The sequence below is a fragment of the Pleurodeles waltl genome, chromosome 10 (genome assembly GCF_031143425.1).
Source record: "Pleurodeles waltl isolate 20211129_DDA chromosome 10, aPleWal1.hap1.20221129, whole genome shotgun sequence".
In the NCBI taxonomy this organism is placed as follows: domain Eukaryota; kingdom Metazoa; phylum Chordata; class Amphibia; order Caudata; family Salamandridae; genus Pleurodeles; species Pleurodeles waltl.
In genome coordinates, this window is record NC_090449.1 from 467580243 (window position 1) to 467595153 (window position 14911).

General features: G+C 44.8%; 1 protein-coding gene across 1 annotated transcript in view; it reads left to right on the forward strand.

The window, feature by feature from the left end:
- The window catches only part of LOC138261625 (SCO-spondin-like), a 1514343-nt gene that overhangs the window by 1004395 nt on the left and 495037 nt on the right, over nucleotides 1-14911 (forward strand). The window contains exon 86 of the mRNA XM_069210750.1: nucleotides 14743-14910. Within this exon, the coding sequence (XP_069066851.1) occupies nucleotides 14743-14910 (168 nt within the window). The remainder of the gene's footprint in view (nucleotides 1-14742; nucleotide 14911) is intronic.

Genomic DNA, 14911 nt, shown 5'->3' on the forward strand with positions numbered 1-14911 from the left:
ACTAGCGTGAAGAAAACAAAAAAGGGCATCTGTGTGCATTATATGACAACAGTTACTACTGCATACAAGCAGTTTACAAGAGAACATGTCCATAAGTTACTCTGAGATACTTTAATACCCTCTCAAGGAACCTGTGACTTCCTTGAAGCAGTGGTTTCCAACCTGTGGTCCAGGGACTCCAGAGGGTCCATGAATCCTCCTCAGAGGGTCAGTGAATGCTTAGAAAACTAAATAATATTAGCAGGTTAATAAAGTCTATATCAATAAAGTGGCTAAATATACAATTGAAAAATGTTAAACCTTCCTGTAAATGTCAAGGAATTTGAAACAGGAGTGTAAAAATTAAATTAGATTGGTTAGTGGGAGCAGGAGAGGTATATCAGACAGAATACAGTATGGATGTGTGGCTTCAACTGAATTTAGAAAAGCTCCAACCTCCTATTAAAATAACAAAGTTAATTTGTATTATTTATATTTGTTTGCAAATTAAATAGAACGTGTTATCATTTCTGTATGTGTTTGATGGAATTCTTGTTTCTGTATTTTGTGTACTGTTTTGCGGTTCAGATCATCAACAATGTTTAGGTCAGGGTCCCAAGCTTCCAGTAACGACTCAGTGGGAAGTGGCCTGGATTCCGATAATGATTTATTGGGGGTCTCGGGGTCTAAGTAATGACAATATTTACTGCACCATTTTCTCTGTCATTTTTAACACATACTTAGAGCAGGTGTTAATATGATGCACCCATTTCAATCAATGGGTTTATGCTAGTGCAGCAAAGGGCCATAATAGCGTGAACATTTTTGACTCTGTTGTCCTAACGACCGCTGTGTGTGCCATACTGTAAATTACGTTGCAACCATGGTGTCATTAGGTGGGGCAGGTGCGACGCAAGAAACGTGGCACATCAGGACTGATGCACCACTTTCTTGTAAATGTGCCTCATAGCTGGTCATGTCTCAGAATTCTCTCTGCCAATCCTTTGTGAATGTCCCTTAGGAAATATATATATCTAATCTAAGGATCCAAGGCTCATATGTACGTAGCCATTTAGCATTTCTTAATGTACCGAATCGATATTTCAGCCTGTTAAAAAATGCTTATTATGCCTCCTTATGTAGAAAAGCGCTCTGTTGCCTCGTAAATTGCGATTTCTACCCTGTAGAAATTGCATTTTGTGATTACATTGATAGGAAATTGCAAATTGGGAGTTTCTATTTGTGATTTCCTAAGCACATGCACAAAGCATTTCCTAAATGTGAAATGGGCAAAAGACCCTTGTTCTTTTTGGGAATCAGAAAGTAGCGGGAATAACAACCACTGCTTCTGATATTGGGACCCTTTCTATGGCTCCCTTGGCCAAGACAGCCGTAACTTCCTTGCGGAGTAAGACCAAATGATCCCCTATCAGCCGTTCTTGTACCGGAGGGATAGATGTAAGGAAAGGCTGTAAGGGGAGGGAAAATCCCTTCTATATGATCTGCAAGACCCATTTGTCCGATGTTATTTATTGCCAGTGAGGGAGATGAAATTGAATCCTCTCTCCAACTGGACAGACATGGTCTTACAGAACCACACTAGGAGAGCTTGGGCATTGCGGAAGAGGGGGTACTGGGTGGAGGCCGGCCTCTGGCTAGACCCTCTGGGTCTGAAGGTACCACGACCGCGTCCTCGCACTGGATGTTGTGATGCCAAGGGCAGTGGCTAACCTGTTGTTGGTGTGGTACTGCACCCCTCCCAAAGCCTCGAAAGGGGCGACAGGCAGACTGCTGGTGAACAGGCACTGAGAGGCCCAAGGATCTGACCATAGCCCAAGAATCCTTGAATCTCTCAAGGGCAGAGTCTGCCCTCTCACTAAAAAGGCCTGAGCCATCGAAAGGCAGGTTCATCAAGTTTGAATGGACATCCCCAAAAAGCCAGTAGTATGCAGCCAGGCATGGCCTCGGAGGGCCACTGTCAAAGAAATCGTCCTGCCCAGCGAGTCGGTCATGTCCAAGCCACACCTGATGGTAAACTTGGCTGCATCTCTCCCATCCTTAACAGCCTGGATGAGAGTTTCCCTTACACCCTCTGGGACCTGTGGCAGCACATGTGCCACCGTATCCCATAAAGTATGGGAAAAACGGGCCAATAAGCAAGAGTTGTTTACCGACCTCAATGCCAGGCAGGAGGAAGAAATCATCTTCTTCCCAAGTTGGTCCAGCCTCTTGAATTCCCTATTGGGGGGAGCACAAGGGAAGGCACCACAGGACGTGGAGGCTTGGACCACCAAGCTGTCCGGGGTGGGGTGTTGGGTGAGGAAACTAGGGTAGTTTGGAGCTGGTCTATTGCGGTGGCCAACTGCCCTATTCACATGAGCCCCTGTGCTGGGTTTGGACCACGTACCCAGAAGGACACCTGTGAGGGCTTCATTGAAGGGTAACATCAGCTCTGATGTAGTAACCCCTGGCTGAAGCACATCCATCAGGAGATTAGTCCTGACTGGCCACCATAGGCAAGTCTAGGTCCAAGTCCTCAGCTGCCCTATGCACCACCATGGCATAAGATGCCCCCTCCTCCGTAGCCACAGCAGGAGGTGAGAGCATGCCATAATCTGGAGAAGTATCCAGTGCACTGGCTTCCTCTAGATCCTCATACCAGTCCTGTTCAAGCTCCAATCCATTTTCTAAAGGGTCCTCAGACCCTCCCACTCCTCACCTGTGCCTGGCTGTTCAAAATAAGCCTCAGGCACTGATCTGGGCCTAATCGATGCCGTAGAGGTCAGAAACGGCATCGTATGTCGTTGTTCTGGCTCCGGATCATCAGGAATGAGGATGGGGCTACCACAACCAGTGGGTGCCGGTGGTGGCAGGAGCGTTGATGTTAGGTCCGGCGCCAGAGGAGGCTGACTGTGAAAACCCGGCGCCGGCCCGGATCCGCTATCGGATCCTAGGGTCCCCAACGGCTCCAAGGTCAAAGCCTCTGGTGTCGAATCTAATGGGGCCCCTTGGAGGGGCTTCCAACCAAGTCTTTAAATGCCCAGCCATCCCGGTCAGCAAACCTCACAATCTTTGTGTAGCCATGGACGCAGTTCCCACAGACCACATGAGACAGGCAGCCAGAGATCGAGCCAGTCCACCACCCCAGCCTCCTTTAGTATGCTCTCTGAACATCATGGGCATCCAGCAGGTGGCAGGATATGCCATCACCTGCACCACTGGAGATGAAAAACATTGAACCATTGGGTTTTGCAGCTCATCCAAAAAGACTACTCACTCTCCTTTGTGACCACCTTGCCACCCATTGCACTTAGTTACGACAGAGGACCACATCTCCTTGCTTCATCAGGAAGTGTGAAAGACCGAACTCTGGAGTTCTCAGCATCAAAGCATAGGGTTACCATTGTGGACTCATTGAGGCAAAGTCGATTCTGCTACCGCCTCTGCTAAACATAAATCAGACAGTCAGCAACTGGTTGTCGTTAGTGCCATTAGATCTGCAGCTGTAATTGTATCAAGGTATCATCCACTTACATAGTCAGCCTGTGTTTTGGGTTGTAATGCTATGAATGGAGAATTTCATCAGTCCTTATTAAATTTGTTCCAATTTTAATGGGGACAAGCAGGACTCCATTATAGTAATGCACACTAACAGTACTTACCAACAGAGCAGTTATATCTTTATTGGATCCGCAATAACGTTTCTCAGCAAGGCTGTCATGCTAGTATTGAGTTACACCAACATTTCTTCTGAGAAACGTACCCTTTTAATTGGGTACAAAAGTATAGCTGCTCTAATTATATTGGAAAATAAAAATTTTCATCAGGGCTGCTTCATGCATAAGAAACATTGGTAGCAAACCTTTGCAGAGCTACTATTCTAATAGTGGTTATGTACCAGCATCTGTACTAAGCATATTGTACTTTGAGTGAGACACCAGTTGCACTTCTTAGGAGGGCTATTGATCATCTATGTGGAAGCAAACATGTAGTGTTTGATTTATAGTTGTATACTAACAGAAAATCTGAGGTCTTCTTGTTTTCACCCTACTCTAAATCAGATATTAAGTGACTCTGCAGGTTATTTAGAGTTTGGCAAATGGAGTACTCTAGCACAAATGTAGCAGGGGACCCTGCCTACTACCCTGTTGGTTCTCCTGCTCTATATACTGAAGTGAAGCATTATGTTTTCAAAGGTGGAGTCTACCTTGTTCCTAAAGTGGAAACCTTAGACCCCCTCACAGGCATCAGGCAGTCGGTTTAAGTATCTCAGACCAACAACCTTACTTAGGGCAGACTTTCTGACATTGTTATTTCCTGTTCGTTACTGCCAGGAAAACCTTGGCAGAAGCAAATACAGGACCCCTGTTCCCTGTGGGAAAAATTCCCATGGTGTCAGGACCATTAGCTTTTTTTTCAAAAGCAAACTCCTGCTTCAGCCTGGGTGGCAGCTCCTATAAAGGCACAGTGATGGCTACCAGTCAAGTGACTGGTATATAAATATGTCAGGCGTTCATCTGCCAAACACTAAATAGCATCATATATGGCATCAGTCCCATATTATTGGCAGCTGAAATGATCGCTGTGTAGAAAAGTACCATCTTTGTTGGCATGTTACCCCCAATTACTGCCTGTTTGTCAGTGTGTTTTGCCTGTCTCACTGGGATCCTGCTAGCCAGGACCCCAGTGCCCATAGTTTGTGGCCCATGTGAGTTGCCTGTATGCTTAACGGTGTCACTGAAGTTCTGCTAACCAGAACTCCAGTGCTAATGCTGTCTCTACTTACCAAATTTGTCACTACACTTTAGTGACTCCATATTCCCCCTTATATGTCCCTAGTATATGGTACGTAGGTACCCAGGGCATTGGGGTTCCAGGAGATCCTTATGGGCTGCAGCATCTTTTGCTACCCATAAGGAGTTCATACAAACCTTTCATCAGGACTGCCACTGCAGCCTGAGTGAAATAGTGCACACACTATTTCACAGCCACTTTCACTGCATTAAGGTAACTTATAAGTCACCTATATGTCTAATCTTCATTTACTCAAGGCGAGGTGTAAAGGTACTATGTGTCAGGGCACCACGTTGTCCAGGGCCAATTCCCCGGACTTCGTGAGTGCAGGGATACCATTATAAGCGTGCGCTACCTATATGTCAGTACATATATGTAGCTTCACAATGGTAACTCCGCATATGGCCATGTGAGGTGTCTAAGATCATGGAATTGTCCCCCCAAGTCAAATCTGGTATGGGGGGGGCAATCCCATGCACCCTGGGGGCTCCAACATGGACCCCCCGGTACTACTAAACCAGCTCTCTGAGGATTGCACTGCAGTCCCAGCTGCTGCCACCTCACAGACAGGTTTCTGCCTTCCTGGGGACTGAGCAGCTCAATCCCAGGAAGGCAGAACAATGCATGTTCTTTGGGGGAGGATGTTACACCCTCTCCCTTTTGAAATAGGTGTTACAGGCTTGGGAGGGGTAGCCTCCCAGAGCCTCTGGAAATGCTTTGAAGGGCACAAACGGTGCCCTCCTTGCATAATCCAGTCTACACTGGTTCAGGGACCCCCAGTCCCTGCTCTGGCACGAAACTGGACAAAGGAAAGGGGAGTGACTACTCCCCTGTCCATCACCACCACAGGGCTGGTGCCCAGAACTCCTCTGGAGTATCCCTGGTGTTAGCCATCTTGGATTCCAAGGGTTGGGGACCCTTTGGAGAACTCTGAGTGGCCAGTGCCAGCAGGTGATGTCAGCGACCCCTCCTGATAGGTGCATAACTGGGTAGGTAGGCAATCTCAGGGCTATTGCAAGTTTTCACCCGGAATCCTCTGCAACTTCTGCTTCAGCTTCTGACCGTCGGATCAACCACAGACTGCTCCAGGAACCACTGTAACTGCAACAAACGTATCCAGGACGACTCCTGTGACCTGCAACTTCAACTCCAGCCAGCTTTTCAGAACAGTTTCCAAGGTGTGCACACTCTGAGGAATGCCTGTCTTCACCCTGCACTAGAAGAACCGAAGGATCTCCCGTGGAGTGACGGAGTTACATCCCTGCTCTGCAGGCACCCTTCTGCGACAACAACCGGTACTCTGGGATTCCTTTCCTGATGATGAGCATGATCCCTGGAACAGGTGGTGGACCGAAGTGACCCAGACTGTCCAAACATCCAGCTGTCCAAATTTGGTGCTGCGGCAGTACCCCTGTGCACCGCGTCTTCTGCAGCTCCTTGGGCTTCTGTGCACTTCTTCCAAGAATCCTTCGTGCACAGCGCAGCACAGGTCCCCAGCACTCCATCCTGCGATGCACAGCTCCCTGAGTTGCTCTCCCACAGCGTGGGACCTTCCAGTGTAGTGCTGTAATGACCACACTTTGCATCTTCTTTGTCCCCGTGTTCTGGGACTCTCATTGGTGCTTCCTGGTGTTCTGAGGGCTCTCTGAAGTGCTGAGAGCCCCCTCTGTCTCCTCAGTCTGAGTTGAGACCCCCAGGTCCCTCCTGGGTCCAGGCAGCTCCTTTTTGACGCAAAACACGTACTTGCTTGAACCAACGCTTGATGGCGAAATCCAGTGACGCAAACAGCCTGCATCCAACAGCTCAATGTGGGACATCACCTGCACCAAGCAGGAACCCGCAGCCATCTTCTTTGGTGCTCTTCTGTACTTTTCTTCTGACCGGAGAATCCACTTTTGCACCTTCTTCTAGGTTGGCTGATGCTCCTGTCCTTCCTGGACTCTTCTTTGACTTCTGGACTTGATCTCTTCTCTCCACAGGTCTTCAGGTCTAGGAATCCATCGTTTGTAGCTTGCAGTCTTGCTTGGTACTTGCAAAATGCTTTATTATGACTTTTAGTGTGTCCTGAGCAAACTTGCTCTACTTTACTCCTGCTCCTGCTAGGGTGAGGTACTTTATTTACATTTAGCATTTTCCTACACTTCCAGCGTCCCTCTACACACTACACTTGCCTAGGGGAGAATTCGACATTTACATTCCACTATTTTAGTGTAAGGGTTGTGTTGCCCCTAAGCCCATTAGAATCTATTGTATTTTCGACTGTTTGCATTATTCTATGACTGTTTACTTATCTGCTTTTGGTTACTAGTGTATATATTGTGTAGAATACTTACCTCCAGAAGGAGTATTGCCTCTAGGATATTTTTGGCCTTGTGTCACTAAAGTAAAGTACCTTTATTTTTGGTAACACTGAATATTGTCTTTTATGTTTATAAGTACTGTGTGCCTACAGTGGTATTGCAGGAGCTGCTCTGCTACAGCTGCCTCTAGACAGCCTAAGCTGCTAGAACACTTCCTACATTTCACTTATAAGTGATAAATGGACCTGGTGTAAGTACCCACTACAAACCAGGCCAGCCTCCTATGCACTCTCCACACATATTATATAGCATGCCAAAATCTGAGAGCAAAAGATGGAATGTTGATGCTCCCTTTAAAAAAAGGTAGCGGTTATTAACCGGGCCACCAGGTAAATTCTGCTGTTTTCAAGACTCCGGGCTAAATAGCAGAGATTATGCACTATTTCACAGGCAACTGTGTAAATAGGTAACACATTTCCTTATTTGCACAGTCACCAACTAAATAGCAGAGGTTGTGTACTATTTGACTGGTGTTTGTGCAAACAGCAAATAAACTCCACTATTCACCAGGCTGCAAACTAGATAGCAGGATTATGTGCTATTTGGCCAGTGGAAGTACAAATAACACAGAAGCTTCACTGTTTACCCAACCACCAACTAGATAGCAGAGAACATTTACCATTTGGACTGCTGTCTAGATAGCAATGATCATGTACTATTTGGTCAGTGAATGTGCAAACAACAAAGAGACTTCACTATCTGGCTGGCGACCAAAATAGTGGAGATCATGGACTATTTCACCACTGACCATGCAAACAGCTAAGAAACTTCACAAGTTTCCTGGCCTCCGAATAAATATCAGAGGTTTCATACTATTTGCCCACAGCCGGGTATAAAGTCACTATTACCCAATTGCTGTCTAAACAGCAGAGATTATGTAAAAATTTGCAATTTGGCCAATGGCAGTGCAAATCCTAAAGAAAATTCACTATTTACATGCCAGTCTATTATATAGTGGATATACTATACTATTTGCCTAGCAGCAGTGCACACAGCAAAGAAGCTATTACAATGAGTAGAAAAAAGATGAACAACCCCACCATTTTGTATTGTTCCAGAGAGTCTACTGATCCTTGCTTAGCCTATATGTCTGAGACGATGGTAGTGATACCCCATCTGCCTGTCCCGATCAAAGGGGGGAATCCCGACCCCATACCTGAGTTGGATAGCAGGGTTCTGCCTGTTGTCTGGATGGCAATCCTCTCAGGGAGCTGAAGGGTCGTCTTCAAAATCAGTAAAGCGGGCTGCATTATAATGTGCGTCCCAGGACGCTCATGACTGTAATGCTCTCTGCCCTTCTTAGGCGTAAGTGTGTTTATATAATAACCCATACTCAGTTTGTAGAAGTAGGCCTGATATAATAATGCATCTGGAGGATAGAAACTGGCCTCTGGGCCGGCAATCCAAGCTGGCATATCATGTACTGAACACAAAAACCTTGAAGAAGGCACAGAGTGCATGATGTGCAAAAAGGCTGATATAAATATGCAGTGTGAACTCTGTATTACTGAAAACAATTGACTAAAAACAGGCTGTGATAAATATATTACAATCAATAAAATATGTATGTGTGTTTAAAGGTGACAACAGTCAAACTAACTAAAACCTAGGTGTCCAACTCAGCACTAAAAGGCCACTACAACTGCCCTTAGAGTTTCACAGACCACTAGTTCTGGTGCTTGCTTTGATTACCAGTGCTGTCACAGCTGCCAATCAGAGTCGTTTGTTACTAAGAATCTTTTAAGGCCATCTGACATGATCTATCTTGAGCCGCCGTCAACCCACTCTATTGCTTAGCTGAATCTTTCTTATGATCCTAAACTACGCTTCCTTTTGCTGATTGCCATATCCCTTTGACCCCCTTTGTTAGCTATTAACAAGCTTTGTTGACTTCAGTCATCTGAGTTACTGAACCACTTTCTGCCATTCTTCTCCTTTTCACCCAGCCACCTTTAATTCTCCTTGCCAAGTTTCAGTCCCTCTGCCACCTGATACATCCTCAGGTTACCATGTCAGTTATCAGACAGTTTCTGATATTCTTGTTTTTCATAACCCTTTCACTTCTAAAGCTTATGTGTCAGTTGGTTCTGATCCTCTTGGTCCTAATCCTTAAAGTTTGGTTTATCCCAGACTTTGATCTGATGGACCTGGTTCACCAACCATCCTAGTCTTGGTTCTTTTTGTCCTATTAGACATATTATCATGCACCTTGCCTATTGGTCATTCTGTCCTTTCTTGGTTCTCCCAGTCTTGACCCATCCGGCTCTTTCCTTTCTAGTCCTCTTGGCCCTAGTCACCTTGTCCTAGTTCTTCTCACCCTGAACCTCCTAGCCCTGGTACCGCTCATCATTGTCCATCTATGCTCCTGTGTCCTGGTCATCTTAGTCTTTGTCCTTCTGATTTGGGTTATCCTGGTACTCCTGGATCTTGTTGTTGTCATTCTACTCATACTGGTACTGAAGCCATTGATCATGGCCCTCTTATCCAGGTTCTCCTTGCTTGGGTCATTTTGGTCCTGGTCCTACCAGCTACCACTGTCCAACCCCCTTGCTCTGCCCCCTTGGTCGCTTAGGTCCTAATCTTCATTGACCTCATAGCCATGTTTCTGTTCCTCCGGTCATGATTCTTTTAGTTCACCTAGTCTTCCTTGCTCTGGTCTTCTGGGTGGCCTTGGCACTGGTCCCCTTGCTCTTCCTAGTCCTTGTCCTATTTATCCTGGTTTCCTAGTACTACTGTCCATTGCCTTCCATGTCCTAATCTTTGTAGCCCTTATCTGGTCCTGGTGCTCCTGTTCCTACTCCTCCTGCTCCTTGCCCTTATGGTTCTGCATGCTAGATTTAGAACTTACTGGCCATGCTACTTCCTGTTCTGTCTATTTGTCATTCTTGTGTACTCTTGCAGCTAATCCTTTGTATCCTGGATCTCCTGTTTCACACTTGCGGTCATGGATATTTTCATAAACCTTACCCTTATTCTTGTCCATCAGCCCTCATGGTTGTGCCCCCTCTAGTTTATCCATTCCTCTGGTTTGCCCATTCACACTCCTACTGCTCCTGGTCCCATTGATCTATGTAGTTCTAGTTTTAGTTCTGGTACTCCTTTGTCTGGTCCTCATGTATGGGGTCTTCTGGTGCTGGTCCCACTGGTCTTGGTTTCCCAGCCCTCATAGCCCCCCAGTCTTCCTGCCCCATCCTATTCCTAATAGTCCTCCTGGTTTGCCTGTTCCACCGTGTTTGCTCTAGTCTGACCCTGGTCCCCTCTATCATGGTCCTCCTAGTAAAAGCCCTCCTGTGTCTGGTCTTCATCATCCCTCTATCACTGGTCTTCTTAGTTCCCATGTTGCAGGTCATCCCAATGCATGTAGTTCTTATAATTCTGGTTTAGGATCCCCTGAGTCTGACCCTCAAGAACATTCACCTCCTGGTCACACTTGGCCTAGATTTTCTGGTCCTGTATATCCTCCCTGGTGATTCTAATCTAGGGTCTCCAGGTCCTGCTAGGCCAGGTCCTTTCTGGTTGTGATTGTCCCAATACTGGTCCATTTGCTTCTGGTCCAGTGGTCCTCTTTGATTTGATCTCTGTCATCTTAGCCATACTGTCTCTGATCCTTCTTTCCTTCGGTCTCCTGGCACTAGTTCTCTTTGGTCTGTTCACCTGGGTCTGCTTCTCCCTGTCATCCTCATTTCTCTAGTCCTGGCTGGTGCTCTCAGGCCCTCCTAGCCCTCCATAGTGTTATGGTCCAGGACCTTCTGTTCCTTTTACCCCTGATTTTTCTGTTCCTTTGGGCCCTTGTCCAATGGGTCTACATACCTCTATTCTATATCCTCTTGGCCCTCTGATCCTTCTCACCCTGGTCCGGGTAAACCTAGTCCTCTTATTCTTGGTGCTGTTCCTCATCGTCTCTTTGATCCTGGCCCTTTCTAGCCTTAGTAACACTGGTCTTCATAGTTGGGGTCTCCCTGGGCCTTGTTTTTCTTGTCCTGATCCTCGTAGCTGTGGTCATCCAACCCCTCATGGTGGTCCACCTTCTGACCCTTATTCTTCTACTTGTCATCATTCTCCATCCTACAGGTCCTACTCCTTACTGCCTAAGACGACCCTCCACAATGACTTAATCAGGTACAGCCTCCAACCCTGTTACCCATATATTTACTTTTGAGACAGCACTGTTAAGGATAGAAATTAGGTCTTGGTAAAAACAGGATCTTGCCCATTCAAAACACTGCTTAGCATGTCAAAATCAAAAATACCATCCCCATGATACATTGTGCAGGTGACTAAAATGTCAGTGTGGCTGAAGGGACCATTCATTAAATAGGACCAATAAGCATATTGCCCCGCTTTACTGGCAGAATACTTTAATAAGTGCGTGTCTTCACAGGTAGTATAGTAAACGTCTTTTGTGAATTATCCATATGAACTACTTACCTGCCTCCTGCTTTGCCTTTCCCACTCAACAGAAGTCCTATTACTGTGTCTCACTTCACTTACCTCCTGCAAGTGTCCCAATTATGCCCCCCTACAAGAACCATTTACCTACTGTACACATCCCTTCTTCTTTAAAATACTAAGCAAGCATAACCCCCTACGCTAGAGCTAACACAAAGCCTTCCGTAAGAAGCCCAAAAAGAGTCCACCAGTCAAAAATCATCGAAAGGAGGAACAGGAACATTAAAAAAAACTTGTTTTCACATGAGTAAATAAAACATTTATGTAAACTAAACCCATACTCATTATTCTTTGCCGACAGCAAAATACTACTAGAGCGCAGTGCAAAATATCTGTGTGCCATATCCTGGAGCTCCTGAAATATGTTTGAATCCTACATTTCTTATCTGAGTTTTAAAATAACATAAATGTTTTAATTCAAAAGTGATTTTAATGTAATTCATGTGCTTACCTGTGCACAAACTATTGTCTATTTGTATATGCACTTGTATTCAAATGCCTCACACATGTTGCATCTCCATCACAAGATGGCCACCACCCTGCCATTGCTTACTGTCCCTTGTTTGTTGACGGACAGATAAATACGGTTTCCTTCACTCTCTTTATTCGGCCGCCAGTCAAATGTACATCGCCTCTATTTCTTAGCCTGTGGATGGCTAAACAGCAGCAGTTATGTACTATTTTGCCGACCACTGGACATATAGCAAAGATTGCGTACTGTTGGGCCAGCAGTAGGGCAAATAGCCATTCCCTTAAAGAAAACAAACTGCTTCAACCCATACATGATACTGTTTCCATAAAACAGAATAGAGGAAGTAAGATCCTCTTCCATGCACATGCTCCATTTCACACTTGGTCCTGATACTTTAATAAGTTTAAAAAAAAAGCCTCACATACCACAATCCCATTAATTTCATGAAGTGCCCCAATTTCTAATTTTTTGCATTGGACAATGCCCTCTACACCCCATAATTAGACAGTGCTAGGTTGTTATTCATGTTTCGTCATATGTTCATGCCTAGGGTTGCCACCTGAACAGTTTTCTACCAGCACCACCAGCAATTTAATGTCCTGGTTTATAAAAAAAATAAGCAAAATCTCCTATAGCCAGTATTTTTATCCCTTATCTGTACATACTTCAAACAGTAAATATAAATAACAAACCCATTTAAATGTGTTCCACAGTAGCATTAACAATCGATGACCAATAATAAAAGTAAACAAAAGTAGAAAATGAATGTTATAAAACAACAAATGACTAGTATTTTTGTGTTGGAAAGGTGGCAGCCCTGTTTGTGCCTTATTGGGTCCACTCACACTTTCATCCTTTCAGGGTTGGTAAAATAAGTACTATTCATTTGGGAAATATTTAATACACATTTTCTCTCAGGAGCACCAAGAGACATTCCAGGATGGATGTTCTTTCTATAGATACTAAGGACAGTGTTCAGGTCCTGGTTTGTATACACAGGAGGGTCTCTGCCAGGCTGTGCCCAAGGAGAATGATACATTGCTACAGTGCTATAGTGCTTCATTACTTGGTAGACACTCTGCCTGTGTTGTTACCCTGTGACAGTCATTGTCCATGCCATGCTGTAAGTACACTGCATTAAGAAACTGTCAGGGAGGAAATTCCCAATTTTACAGAACGCCAGCCTTGACCACCATTCATAGCTGAGGATTACTGTCAGAAGGGCAGTCCAGACCACCCCTTCAAAGGCCAGGGCTACATTGGCTGTTGATTTTTCTTATTGAATTGAGAGGTAATCAATAGCACTGGTAGATGCTTTTTCTCTTTGGGTATAGATGACCGCATCAAAATAATTGATAGTTGGTCTAATATGGTGATATTTTTGGCAAATAGGAATAAATATGTTATGTCAGTCGGTTTTAGACTGGCGCCTTATCCCACTTTGATGTAGAAGTTGGTGAGAAGAGGTTCCGGCGTAACTATGTTACAATAGTCAGTTTTAGATTGACGCTTTATCGCTTTGTGATGTGGAAGTTGATGAGAAGAGGTTCAGGCCATGTGAGTGGTTTGTTAAGATATTTTGAGGTTTGGGATCCTAGAAAACAGAGGTTCCTTTATTGTGTGTTGGTATGTCAAATAATTGTGGCGTTGATACCTTGCATGCATACATTTACAGTTTCTGCCACTAAGATCTTAAGATTGTAGCAGATTAGGGTTTGATTTGTGATGACTTCCATACATTAAGCAAAGTGAAGAATGGCAGCTAAAATGTAATGTGTATTTTTATGTGTAGTGGAAGTGCTGACAAAGAGGCTGCATAGACAGCCAAATGGGAAAGGACAACTGATAGGTGTGCATTGTACTGTCTCCTATGGAACAGCACATTTCTTCACCTTTGAATGGAGGTTCTCAGAGCCATGCGTTTCTGCTGAAAAAAACTATTGGTTTCACGGTTTGCTTGTGTCATCAACTTTTCACTGATGTTTCGTCTTTATAATACTATATATTATATATATTTGGAATCTCAAGATAGAACAGCTTGTTCGGGAACCTCTGGAATCTGAGTGTAGAGATGGATAGGAAGGCATGTTGAATGTTATCTCCAAAGATGGGATGTAAAACTGTAGGTCAGTATTATTTATTTCCTTGTCATGGAGTAGTGTTTGCCAACTAGTTCAATCTCATGTTTTTCTGGGAGTATAACCCTTGGGTTTCTTTCTCAATATCAATAACACTGACACTGCAGAGATGATTTAAATACTAGTGACTCCAACACTTGAGGGCCACCGATTTCTTTATTGAAATAGATCCTGTTAATAATGTTTCCTTTGTTACTGATTGGGAATGTTACAAGCTTTGGAGGTGGTAGCACGAGAGATAAGTGTTAAGATTAAACAGTGAGTTACTTTGTTAGTGTAGGTGGAAGCCAATGTTAAAGCCCTGTCTCCAGACTTAACTTCCAAGTGGTTCATTCTGTTTGCTTAACTACAGTCACTCATACCAATGTAATTCCTTGTTCCCATCATAGAAGGTCATTGCGTTAATTGTTCATGTTGCATCCGGTCATCCTTGGTGTCTCGTTTGTATTTACTACTGCTCGCTTCTGTAAAGTTTAAAGGGCATTCCTTTGAAGTTGAGGTGATGGTCAAGGACATCAGATCAGCTTAGTTTTTCTCTGGTTTTCCACAGATTCTGAAGAGGGATTCGGATCCTGGTCCTCCTGGTCTCCCTGCTCCAAAACATGCACAGATGCTGAGTATCCTGCAATGAAAACACGGACACGTGTCTGTGGAGGAGACATGAATTGCACTGGGGAATCATTCCAGGAACAGGCGTGCAACCTAATGCAGTGTACAAG